The 12,881-nt window shown below is 44.4% G+C and overlaps 1 protein-coding gene across 23 annotated transcripts in view; it reads right to left on the bottom strand.

The window, feature by feature from the left end:
- AFDN (afadin, adherens junction formation factor) overlaps positions 1 to 12,365 on the bottom strand; it is a 140,641-nt gene extending 128,276 nt beyond the window's left edge. For all 23 annotated transcript variants that reach the window (XM_075411876.1, XM_075411910.1, XM_075411924.1 and 20 more), the window contains exon 1: positions 11,988 to 12,365. In XM_075411876.1, coding sequence (XP_075267991.1) covers positions 11,988 to 12,104 — 117 coding nt within the window. In that variant the 5' untranslated portion in view covers positions 12,105 to 12,365. The remainder of the gene's footprint in view (positions 1 to 11,987) is intronic.
- Between the last annotated feature and the right edge of the window lie 516 nt (positions 12,366 to 12,881).

Raw genomic sequence — 12,881 nt, 5'->3', positions numbered from 1 at the left:
ATTCTGTCTCTGCCTAGCAGGTAACCAGAATCGACGACGCTCAAGCTGAAAGCATATTAGAAGAAGGGATCCTCTCCAAAATAAGGAAAATATATCTGTGGTTAGATTAGTATAGCAAGCAAGAAACAAACACCTCTTCTCCGCACTCCCTCAGCAGAAACCCCCCCGTCACAGCCACCACCAGCACAGGGACTAGCTGATTACAAAGAGGCCCGACTCCAACGGTCCGGCCGCTCCAAACTCCAAAGTACACGTGGCACACGCGACGGGACTGGCTGACCAGTAACCTCACGGGAAGCTCCCGACGAAGCCGCAGCATCCTGCAGTCATGCTCCCAGGGTCTTCCTGCAGCCTCTGCAGCAGGACGAACACACCTGAAGACTGCTGTAATTGGCATTTTTCACCCAAAGTAGATTAGGATGTCTGGTTTAAGGTTGTGGATTTGAGATTTTGGGGGGAAGACTGTGTGTAGGGGGAAGTGTGGAAGAGAAGTGCTCTACATAGGCAGGTTACTGATAGTGCTAAATCAGTGCATTTATAATGGCACACGAGGATACTTAGGGGCATCCATGCACACCAGGATGTTCAAAGACCTAGAGACAAATGTGGACAGTGAAGATAAGACAGACACTTAAGGTAAGTGCTGTGTTTCAACAGGTTCTTACAAACTACAGACTGCAATTATCAGTGTTGTACAATATTTTGCTTCAGTACACGACCATCTCACATCAGTACAGTGCTATCCAAGATTTGTGCTGCCACTTGACACTCACCACTCCAGATGAATGAAGATTACTTTGAGAAGGCAAAGTTTTCAAATTAGGCTAGTCTCTCCTAAATTTGATGCACTGATTTTCCGAGTTCACGCTTAATCCTAATGCAGGTGAGAAAGCAAAGCGTGAAACAAGCATTCTGGAGCTTGTGGCAGACTGCAGAATTTATTTACAACAACGAGAATTAGTAACTCCTTCAGAACTACTAACAGTCAAGAGCCTGAGTCAGTATCAGATTGTTAAGAGATTTTTCTTGATTACTACCTCAGAAAATCCTCCTAGGATTTTGAAGACTGTAAGGTCATCACAGATCCTACCTTACAGGCCAGCCTTAGTCAAAAGTTACAGACAAAAATCAGAAGGTAACAGAAAACCAGATTTTTCACTGTAAATCCCGACAAAAGCTCTAGGACAGAGACAATACCTCTCTTCCTCCATATTCTTTTCCTATTAAATGACTAGCAGCCTGAGACAGACTGCAAACCCAGCTCATGTCTGGAACACCTCCTGCGACTGCAGTAATTTCATCACTTTGGGATGGTTAGGTCTTCAGATGCTTGTCGATGGCTTCAGTGAATATGCCAATAGTCAGGGTATAAAATTACTTCATTGTTCCAGGGTTTTTTTGTACTCTGCTTATCAATCCTTATCTGCCTGAAAACAGTTCGTTATAGGCACAGCAGCTGAATTTATTGAAATAGTCCTTGCTGCACTATGGCAACAACTAAAACACTCTTGTAATACTGGATACAATTTCAGGATTTCTGAAGACTTTATCAAAAGCATTCCAATACATCTCTTACACAAAACAAAGAAGGGCTTTGTTAGAGCAGTTCACCAATTTTTGAAGGAAACAGTTGCTCGGCTCTTTTTTTTTTAAAGGCTTCAACAAAGCTATAGATCGCAAAATGCAGTAATCTTAAGTAATACCACTTTCCAGTTTCCTCGCTGTACAGCAACCACCAGACGTAACAGGCAATCCACCAAAACCAATTAGCACAACTGAGCAATGTTTTCATTAGTACACACTGTCTTTCCATCACAATTTTCAAATTATTTTCCTTTTCCAGATATGAAAACAATCTATCCCAGCCTCTCAATAGCAAGCATAAGTACAGAAAGTGTTAAAGAACTCTTAAAATTTCCGTTCTGTCTGCACTGAAAAGACGTAGCATTCATGGTCAGTAAGGCTACCACTTTAAATGGGTACAGCTACGTGTTTCCTAATAAAACACCCAGCATTCTACAAGTATGCAATGCCTGGATATGATCCGAACACAGTAAATATTGTCAAATGACACATGAAAGGTGAATACAAGACAATTTTTTCCAGATTTCTTAACATAAAAGAAATAAAGGCTATTTTATCAATGCAAAGCTTTCTAAAACACAACCTGGTACAATCTGCTCTGTTCCCAGACAAACGTCTTCCTGTCCAGGAGGACACTGCATCACAGACAGCATTGTCCTGATATCTTTTAAGCAGAGAACATGGAATAATTGTTTTTACTTAAATTCAGGGGGAAAAATAAAAAAGGTTAAAGGGCCCTTTTTAATTTCAAGCTGACGTGTTGCTCAAAGCAGAACACCTTCTGGGGGTGCAGAGGGAAGGAGATCTTTTGTTGTTGTAGCCACTGGGGAAGGGTTTCTTTGTTTGAACTCCTCTGCCCAACCACAGGCTACGCAACAGCCACCAGTCTTCATGAAGAAGGGGGATTCTGGTCTTCCACTGGGTTTTGGGAGCAATACCATCTTTATGTGAAAGCATGACACTGCAATTCAGTTGTGTACCTGCCTGTGAGAAAATACTCACCCGTGGATTGACAAGACTCACCTGACAAAGTCCTACTCAGCAGCTCGTGGGGTGCTTGAAAACCCTAGGCACTGAAACTTTCGTTCATAGATACTGCTACGGGCAACACACTTTGTTGGCCAAATAAATACTGTTGCCAGACAACCCATTCCTTCACTTTCCCCCCCCCCATAAAGGTGCTTTCACTGCAGAGTAGACCAGAAATTCAGCCATGCCCTGAAACATAATTCACCAAGGGCAAGCCTTAAAACAGTTCATTAGGAAACTGTAAATCTAGTACTAGGTAGTAACCCATTGCGAGAGCTTTCATGTCGCCTAGTTCTAGTTAGAACAGAGCACAATGTACCAAAGTAGCAATAAAAACAATGAACAAATCAAACAAAACAGCCCCCACCCTGGAGCCACTAACATACAACAACTCTTTTGTTTCAGTCTGCCACCGCTCTATAGCGACTAGTGCTGTATTACCCGAAACCTAGGCTAGAACATTGACCCAAGAGTTGACCCGGCGTTGGGAGTCACATATTCAAACAGATCCTCAATTTCCAATCACACTGCAAACCAGCAGGTCTTCTAATGTCCTTGAAAACAATCACTATAGTAGCTCTTCACTATTTTTTGTTTTAAAGTCTAGTGTATCTTATACTCTTGGTATACAGAAGTAAAATTAGAACTATATTAATAGTTCTTCTTAATATATACCAAGCACCATTTAAAAAAGCTTAAAACTTGCAAAGCTGACGATGTGTAATTTCTGCTCTTGACTGGAGCAGATGACACAGACGAGCTTACAGAAGAAGAGTATACACAATTTCCTCTGTACAATCACAAACCCTATTAGCAGACTCTCCTATTTATAGGATGAAATTCAAAGACAGATGAGAAGTACTATTTACATAGCAGCACTATTTGCATTTCCTAGTGTCCTATTTACACTTACAGCTAACATCATATATTGATCTTCCAGACGACAACCCTAGCCCTAGGACCTTATTCCTGTTCTTTCAGGATTCACACTCTAAAGGCACTCCCAGAAGTAATTAGTAATCTACACCAAAACTGTCCAAGACAGAGCAGGGCAATAAAGAGCCCTGCCCTGCTGAGTGTGGAGAGAAATGAAGAAAGCATTACCCAGACAGACGGCTCCTTCATAAAAAGACAAGAATGAAGGTGGCACCAGAGGGGTGGTTCCCTGGTAAGAATATCTGGGCTAGAAGATGATCTGAAGAGGCACTGAGCAAAGATCTAACTTACAGGTGAGCACACAAGGATGGAAAGCAGCTCTAGAAAATGTAATGAAATATAACATATGATAATACTAATCAGCTGAAAACCTTGAGGTTAAAGCCTGTAACAGAAGCAGATGACCACAATCCTGAAGTATTACCCAGAATGGTTTTACCAAGTTATACACACCTAATAGAGAAAAAATAAAAGTCACGTAGAATAAAAAGGTATCAGCAAAACAGTGAAGTACAGAAAAAAAAGAAGGAACAAACATTGGACTTCATGTCAAAGCAGATTTTTCAGTCTTACTAGAGAACCAAACCAGCCAGCAATGAAAGGCAGAATTGCAATTTGATGACTGAGGGCAACCAATCAGATGGAAAACTTCTCCTCCCACTGCAAAAAGTGATGTTATGACCATACACATTTGTTCACTACCCAGAAGCTCACAAGGCACAGTACAGCCCAGGAAGACAGCTTGAATGCTACTGCTACACCTGAACTACTACTAGAGAGTTTTATCTCTGCTGTCTCCTGTTTTCATCTTGGATTATCAACCTTCTGGATAGGGACAGTTACAGAGAAGCAGCAAGTAATTTTTACCCACAATTAAAGGGGGGGGGGGGGGGGTTTGTGGAGAGGGGGAAGGTGTGAATCTCTCCAGAGTGTTTAATTAGAATTATGAGCTAGGTCACGCATGCATCCAGAAGAACTACCTAATACCTAGTTTGGTTTATCCTGGTAACACTCACTGAAAGAAAAAAAAAGTTAGCTAAAGAATATTTCTAAGCCACTTAGTCATAAAAATAAACCAAGACAAAGAAAAAGGCGGCTCTGATACACACCTTGACTACCGAAAACACCGAGCACCAACTCAGGAAAGAAGAGATACCAATGTTTCCTTTACAGAGGCCACTGAACTGAATGAAAACGCTAAAAACTAGTGCTGTCACCGTAAATTTTAGCTTCAATTTCCACATTCTTGATTGCTTAGCAAATAACAAAAATGAAAGGAGCATCCTGATGCAGCTCAGTAAAGTCAACATTTCCTTCCTTGAAAACAAGCGAGGAGCATGGAAGGAGGTACGGAAGTGAAGAAGTGGAGAGAGGAAGAGAGCAAAGGAAACCCAACAAATCAAAAAAACCAACGGCCCTTGAGCATTTTAACTTTTAATGATCTTGATTCCACCCAGAATTGTATCGCACTCTACTTTCACACAAACCTCAAAAAACTTCCAGGGAGATGGACGTTATTTACCATTTCAGATCCTGATGAACAAAACTAGACTGCAGACAGTTCTTTATACGGCGATTCTTAACTCTGCTACGAGCTAGACCTAATGCAACATGTTGCCCACTTACCTTCATCTCGGCTGCTTAACCAAGATAATGAATGTGAATACATCGCCTAACAGTTACCGAAATCATCCATTTTTGGGGATTTATATCGAGTTAAAAAAACCACTCTCCCAAAATTTTACTGCATTTAACAGCTAGCAAATTACTTTTTAAGGTAAAAATTATGTTGTGAGGAAAAAAGATCTCCAAAATCAATGTAGCAAGCTTAACAGCACAAATTAACAGGCTCTAGCCTTTTCAAAAGCTAAAAGCAAAATACCATACATCATTATTCACTGAAACGAGCATCACTCTGTATATTTTATACATATTTTTCCTAGCCAAAAACCTGAAAAAAACCCCAAGAATTACCTAAGCAGTGCTTGACTAATATACACTTCAGAAGATGCTTTCATTAGCATGAAGATCGTTTTGAAAGACAGAGAAAATAGTCCATTATTTATCTGGAATATCTGCGAAATTTGACTTCACTTAAATTTATCACAACATTCAGTTTATTACTTCACACTGTGATTTCCTGTTCCACCTTCATCAGAACCACTGGTCAAAACCAGAAGTTACTCTTTATGCAACACTGGATTTTGCACAGCCACAATCTATTTCCCTTCATCTGTAACAAAGTAACTTTTAAAACAAATATTGACGCAAACATAAATTCAGAGTGGTTTCTTCTGATATGTATCTTTACCACACACACCGGTTTATTTCAACTTTCAACACCTTCCAGCTAAGTTTTAGTTTTTCTTGCCCCATTCAGATGACAAAAGCAAAGTTTTATGAACTATAAAGCAAGGTTTTCCCCAAAAATCGTAAAAGTGTGTTCCACTTTATTTTAATCTTTCTGAAAGAGAAATAGGTTTGTCAGAAAAAACACACTTGTGCAAACAAAGTAAATCCCTAACATGTCCAGAGGACTGGGGGGGGGGGTTCAGCTGAAAAATAATTCTTGTCAATGGCATTTTAGGCAGGGAACAGATTCACACATCAGGAGGGAATTCTTAAAGCCAGTATGTCTGAATTGTATGGACTAATTAGCCACTAACTCAAGAAATAGCTTACATAAGGAATATTAGCACAAAGCTTCTTCTAAGCAATATTTTCCTGATATTATGTTGTCTGTAGTTTGTGGTCAAGATCTTAATTCAAACTTTTTATTGCTCTCCTGGATAGTAGTGATTATATTTAATTTGCAAAGACACACCATTCACTTTCATACATTTAAAGGAAAACTGGTTGCCAAATACTCCTTTTGATGCAAATGAGCAGCCCCGTGTCCCCGACTTCTTTTCTCCAGCCATTTCAATGCAGCACTAGAACCCAACAGACTCAGTAAGCTGCAATTAGAAATTGCTAACCTCTAACTAACACTTCAGTGTTTTTACCTCCTTTTGAACTGCATCTGTTTAGTGGTAGCAATTATTGAAAAATATTTGCTAAAAAGCACAGGCACCAATCCTTCAGATTCCAAGACATCTTTCCAGACTGTCTAAACATTAGCTTAAAGATTCGTGGCAAAGAGAATTTATTTTCCATATCACAGGTTTGGAAAACTTAAAGAGACAATACTTTCAGATACATTATCAGCTTCTTCAAATCTAACCAGTTTGCAGAGTTGCACTAGTTAAAACCACCGAAAGCTGTAGAATTCAACACGTGGAGAAGGCACCAGCATTTCCACCCTCCAGATGATGTTTCCCTACCTGCAGACCTGCACTCCCACTACTGGTGTCACCTGTCATGCAACAGGCACAGTCCCTGGTAAGCCCAAGCTTTAAACACGAGGCCTGTTAAAAGACGCAGAGCCAAATTTCTAAAAGCCTACAGGGGAGCAGCCATGCAGACAGGAATCTGCAGGGGTTTTAAAACCTAAAATACGCCTGATTCCTATTACTTTAACTAGATTTAAATAATAAGCTTGCATAACTACTTTGAAAAGACTACAAACATGTCACATATCAGTCTTCCCTATGACAATTAATGAACCAGAATCAGATCTGAACCCAAATAAAGACAGAAGTTGCATCAACCCTAAAATATCCTGTCATCCAGTGTACTGTGCAACATTTTCTGGAGATTGCTCATCTGTATTTAAAGAGAATGAAAAAAAATTTAAAATATACTGACTAGACCAAACATATAGAAAACAAGAACACAAGGAAAGTCAATCTAGAAAAAAACACACAAAAACCCCACCACACAAAAAAACCCCACCCTCATTCTTCAGAGTTATTCCTAGTATCGTGTTGCCAAGCCTACACAAGTTATTTCAGACAAAAAAAAACAAAAAAAAATCATCAAATAGCCATAAAGACCTTCCAAATTCCCCTTTTATTTTCTTTTTTAACTACAGCCATTTAAAAGCTAAATACTCTCTTAGGAGTTCTTCTTAATGCAAAGCATGATATTTCTCTAAACTTCTCGATTTGACCTTCCTACTTTTGTTAATACGTAGGTATACTGGATCAGTTCAGAACGGCTTTTTCCATCAGGAAACAAAACTACAACAGATCAATGTTTCTGACAACAATCCCTGAGCCCTTGGGCAATTATGAAAAAAAAGCCCCACCTGTTCTAATAAATGCCTGTCTCCAAAAATTAAATGCAATTCACATTCCTAACCCACAAACCATGCTCGGAAAAAGCACAGCACTCCTCTTCCTCTCAGTTATAAAAGCATACATGAAAGATGCAACCTTATTTTGTCATCAAGAACAACAATAATTATAAGACCTGGTTCCCATATGGCATCTTAAACCAACAAGCCCTAAATGCTTTCAGGACAATTTATATGTATTCTATCCTATACTGATAAAAGCACTAGTCTGCTGCACCTTTGCGTGCCTTGCTCTCCCCCAAAACATCCCTATGCAGTTATTTTATATAACCAATCACTTTACTCAGTAAGCACTTTCCAGGGGGGGAGGAGTAAAAGTGTATAAATGCAAATAATTTCTTACCTACAAGCTTCTGAACAACTCTATGCACTTGTTACCAAATCATTAATTCAAATTTACTCCTTTTTTGAAAACTTTGGTGCTATCATCAGCCAAGACTTCAATCAAACTCAAACCGTCAGTTTATGTCCTACTGCAAAAGGTCTCAGTCTTTTTACTGCGTTTCTATCCTCGGCCAAGAAAAAGAAAAAAAAAAAAGGAAAAAGCAATCCAAATATTAAAAGCATCCAAAAACTTGGTAATGCTTGGCACACAGGCAAGGGGAAAGCGGAACGGAAAAGGGAAACAGATTTAAAGAAACGGGTTAACACACTGTACCATTTTGAATGTGACTGTTGATTTATCTACAAACAAAAACATGATTCATCCTACATTTCTCCAAAACCTGCTGTATCTTTTTTAGACATGCAAAAGGGAGTAGCTGCCTCGGCCTCACCATTTTAAGTAGAAACAGTAAAGCTTAATCAAGTTTAAATGAGTACCAGTATTACAGACATATTTAGCAAAAGTCTGTACCTAGCATCACTCCTAATGTCAGAGTTTACACAGCATTGGCTGCTAGAACTTTAAAAACAGAGTTTTGGTTTTGTCCTTTTATAAGTTTCTCAAGCCACAGGGCTTGTCTCAGGTACTTACTGAATAAAAAAAAAGTCTTCAGAATTAAAATAATGCAAACCATTGACAGATTTCTCAGAACACCAACAAGTGTTAGAATAGGTAAATACCTAGCAAAATTAAAATCACCACCTTGCTCTTACGCATGAGTCTACGAGTGACTTCAGTGAAAGCAGAAGTGAAGCTACGAAGCCCTCACTCCCAAGAAGCCTTCAGTCTTCCTCATCTGGGATACAGAGGAATACTCAACTCTGAGCGCGGAACAAAGTTCCCTTCATCCCTGTTTTTCTGGGGAGAAGTAGCACTGGACAACAGAATGAAATATTAACAGGAATTCAAACTGATTCATTTAATGAAGCACTTTCCTGAAAAAATAAAACCAAAAACAAAACCCACACATTTTAAGTATTTTCAAAATCCTACCATATACATCAAAATCAGTCCCATTTTATACTCTCTATTAAAGTGATGAGGACCCAGTGGACATTTGTGCCTAACCAAAGAATCAGACCTTTCAAACTAACACCATACATCAGTACGTCACACGCGAGTACCTTTCGCTGTGGCTGCCTAAGCCACACTGTCAGAACCCTACTCAATTTACACTAGGTTTCGCTCTTCCTTTTGTGAATGTATAAACCTCCCTGAAACCCTATGACTAAGGAAGAGAGCAGCTCCTCTGGAAAATGCTACTCTCTCTATATCGGAAACTTAAAAGACAAGTCACTTAAACCAGATTGTTTACACTGAAAAAATGCCTGGAGAACCACTGTAAGGCACCAAGCTTCGATATTCTAAACATGATATACACAGCCAGGGGCTCCCGGGTGACAGTTTGCAGCACGGGCACGTGCCAGCTGCAGCGTCAACCCAGCGGGCCAACGACAGCGTCTGAACAGTTCAAAACGATCCAGCTGGACCCAGCTCAGGCACACCCCACCAAAGGTCAGACCCAGGTTACCGCATCTTCACAGATGCCAGGCTCGCTGCAGCCCCTACAGTAAGCAAGACGTGCCTCGCGGCCAAGCTGAGCCCGGAAAAGCGGGAGAAACAACAGAGGATTGTCAGCTCTCACGCAGCCCAGCAAAACGGCTTTCATTGAAGCTGATAAACAGCACACATGTGAATCACGCCCTCATTTGGGTTGAAAATATTGCCAAATTTGGGTCAGCTCAGCGCAACAGTGAGAAAAATGTGAACATTTGTAATTATCTGCAAGGAAAATATACCTGAGCTATACAACTGTTACCTCCTGTCAGTTTGTTGCAGACACACCTGCAGTCTTATCAAATATTTTTAGAACCAGCAGTCTAAAAAGCTCAGGCATTCAAAGAGATACGGATGCACTTAATTTTCACTATCAGCAGTTCAACTGAAATAAATGTCATCGTTGACAGCAGTAAGTATGCTCCTGTATAGGTTCAGAGGCTTAAACTGCAGAAGTGTGGAGCTAATGCAGGTAAAATTTTTATTTCTTTCCATAATAACTACAATGCAGCTGGTAGCTTTTGTGCAAACTCTAGTTAATTATAATAAACATGTAAGGCTGACCTAAAAAACGGTAAGATTTGTTAAACTACTTACTAACAAATCCACGGAAGCACAATCTGCCGTAAACACAAAGAAAACAGGCTGGAGTGTACTGGGAATTGACAGATGCATTAATCAGACAAAAAATGAGCCACAGACAGTTAGCAGTCAACCTGCAATTCCAGAAAGACTGTGCTGTGTTTCCTCAAACACAATCACGAAGGCTTCTTCACGCTAGTGTCAGCCCACTTCTCTGAACAAGCAACTGTCAGCCAACAGCGGTATTGTTAAAACCTAAGCAATACAAGCAAGGAGCTCTAATTATGATAAATAAAGGAGAAATAGTCACGGAAACCCCTCATCTTGGCGTTCAAGAAACAGTTTGCAACAAGCCGAACTGCAAACAGCCAAAGCAATTCTTTCCAAGCCATCACAGACTGAATAATCTCAGAATTGCTTTCAAGACCTTTTCGTGGCTGCGCTAGCAGCCAGCACCCGGGCGCAGAAACAGGAGCGAGCTCCAAGACCAAGCCAACGTGATTTCTCAGAGGCTCCTGTTAATAAACAACCAGGACGAGGGCCAGGCCAAGAGCAAGTGTGAATTTCCTCCTTTTCCCGGGGAACACGCACATGATCGGCCTCCACCCTCGGAGCCAGGAGCCTGCTGTCAGACACAAACAGGGCTGTAACCCCCCTGCCGCTCACAAATCAGACCCGCAACACCAACCAGCTGAAAGGAGCCCAACAAGGGGCACTGGGAGGGTGTGGTTTGACTATCACCTTGTGCTTTTTTTTTTTAAACAAAAAGAGTAAAACCCAGCCTCTCTCAGCCATCAGAAACACCCATTTCACTTGGAAGAAACCACCCGCTGCGTTTTTCCGGTACAACATGTGAACTCAGGACTGCGAACCTGCTCCTGGTTATTTACTTTACGCGTAGAGGGCTGGCAGCCTTCGGACCCGGCGAGCCAAAGCCCTGCGAAAGCTCCCGGGGAGGAGGCACCGGTGGCCCGCAAAGCCCCTGAGGGAGAGCAGGTTGCTTTTTAAGAGGCTTCTTCTGCACAAAGCTGAAGATATATATATATTCATATATATATATATACACATTCACATATATATATACATACATATATGAATATATATACATTCACATATATATATATATATAAAAAAGGTTCTGTGCAACCTACTGTAGGTGCCCCTGCTTTGGCACCAGGCGATCCACAGAGGTCCCTTCCAACCCCTGCCACCCTGGGCTTCTGTGATGTCAAGGAACAAACAGGCAGGCAACAACAACAGCAACAAAAAGCCCACCGCCAGCAGGCTGCTCAGCCCTCCTCTCCCACCAACCGCTGAAGTCACCGACGGACAAAAAGCAGCCCACCGTGCCGGGGTCGGGAGCTGCATTCCCGCCCTTTCTCCCCACCTCCAGCCGCCGGAGGGTCCCCTGCCCCGCAGCCGGGGTCGGGCGGGGAGGGCAGGCCCCGGCCCTACGCTCTCTTTTCCCTCCCCGGCCCGCTACAACCTGCTTTCTCCGGGAGCGGAGCCTTCCCCCGGGGGCACAGCGGGCCCCGCAGTACCGGCGAGCGGGGCGAGGCCGGGCCCGGAGACCCCCGGCCGGGGGGGGGGGGGGGGGCGCGGCCTGGCCCGGGCGCGGTGCCTCACCTCCGGGCCGGGCCTCGGCCGGTTGAGGGGGGGGGGGGGGGGTTCGCTCACCTCGGTGGGGTCGCTGATCTCGAACAGGTCCAGCCGGTTCGCGTTCCAGTGGTTGATGATGTCGGCGAGTTTGCGCCGCTCCTCCTCCCGGCTGCCGCCGCCGCCGCCGCCCGACATCCTCGCTGAGCCGAGCCGGGGCCGGGGCCGGGCCCTCTCCTCCGCCGAGCCCCGGCGAGGGGCGGAGGCAGAGACCGAGCCGAGGGGGGGTGGGGGGGGGTGTCCCTCAGTCCCGGCGGAAACGCCCCGGAGGACAGCGGGGAAGGAGAACGGGGGAAGGGCGAGGAGGAAAGGATGCCCCGAGCCGGCGGCCGCCGCCTCTCCCAGCCCGGCAGCCTCTGTCCCCGGCTCGCCTGCGCCCAGCCAAGCCGCCGCCGCCGCCTTTCCCCGCCCCGGTATCGCCCTCCCCTCACACACCGTCCCGTGCGCGCCCCCGCCCGGCCGCCCGCTCCCGCGACGCGCGCTCCCGCCTCAGGCGGGCTCTGCCTCCCCCCCCGCGGGGCGGGACCAGGTGCGGCGGCGGGGGGGGGGGGGCGGGGCGGTGGCCGCCTCCCGGGGCCGGCGCTCGGGCGCTGCCGGTAACAAAGGGCCCGGGCGGCCCCCGGAACAAAGAGGCGGCGGGCGCGGCCCCGCCGTGGTCTCTCGGCGCCTGGGCGGGAAAGTCGGCGCTTCCCAGACCAACGGCCCGACCCCCCCCCCCCCCCCCCCAATTTCCCGGGGGCCCGGGTCAAGGCCCCTCACCCCGCGGCCTCTCGGGGCTGCTCCCCGCGGGGCTCCGCTGCTTCCCGCCCCGCGGCGTTGGCGGAGCGGTTCTGGAGAGGGGAATCCTCAAAAAGGCCGCTCCGTCGGCAATTTCCGCGGCCTGAGATGGAGTTAAAGCATCGGATGGGTTTTGGG

The sequence above is a fragment of the Opisthocomus hoazin genome, chromosome 2 (assembly GCF_030867145.1).
Source record: "Opisthocomus hoazin isolate bOpiHoa1 chromosome 2, bOpiHoa1.hap1, whole genome shotgun sequence".
In the NCBI taxonomy this organism is placed as follows: Eukaryota; Metazoa; Chordata; class Aves; order Opisthocomiformes; family Opisthocomidae; genus Opisthocomus; species Opisthocomus hoazin.
Note: the sequence above shows the minus strand (reverse complement) of the source record. Positions and strands in the feature narration are given on the sequence as shown.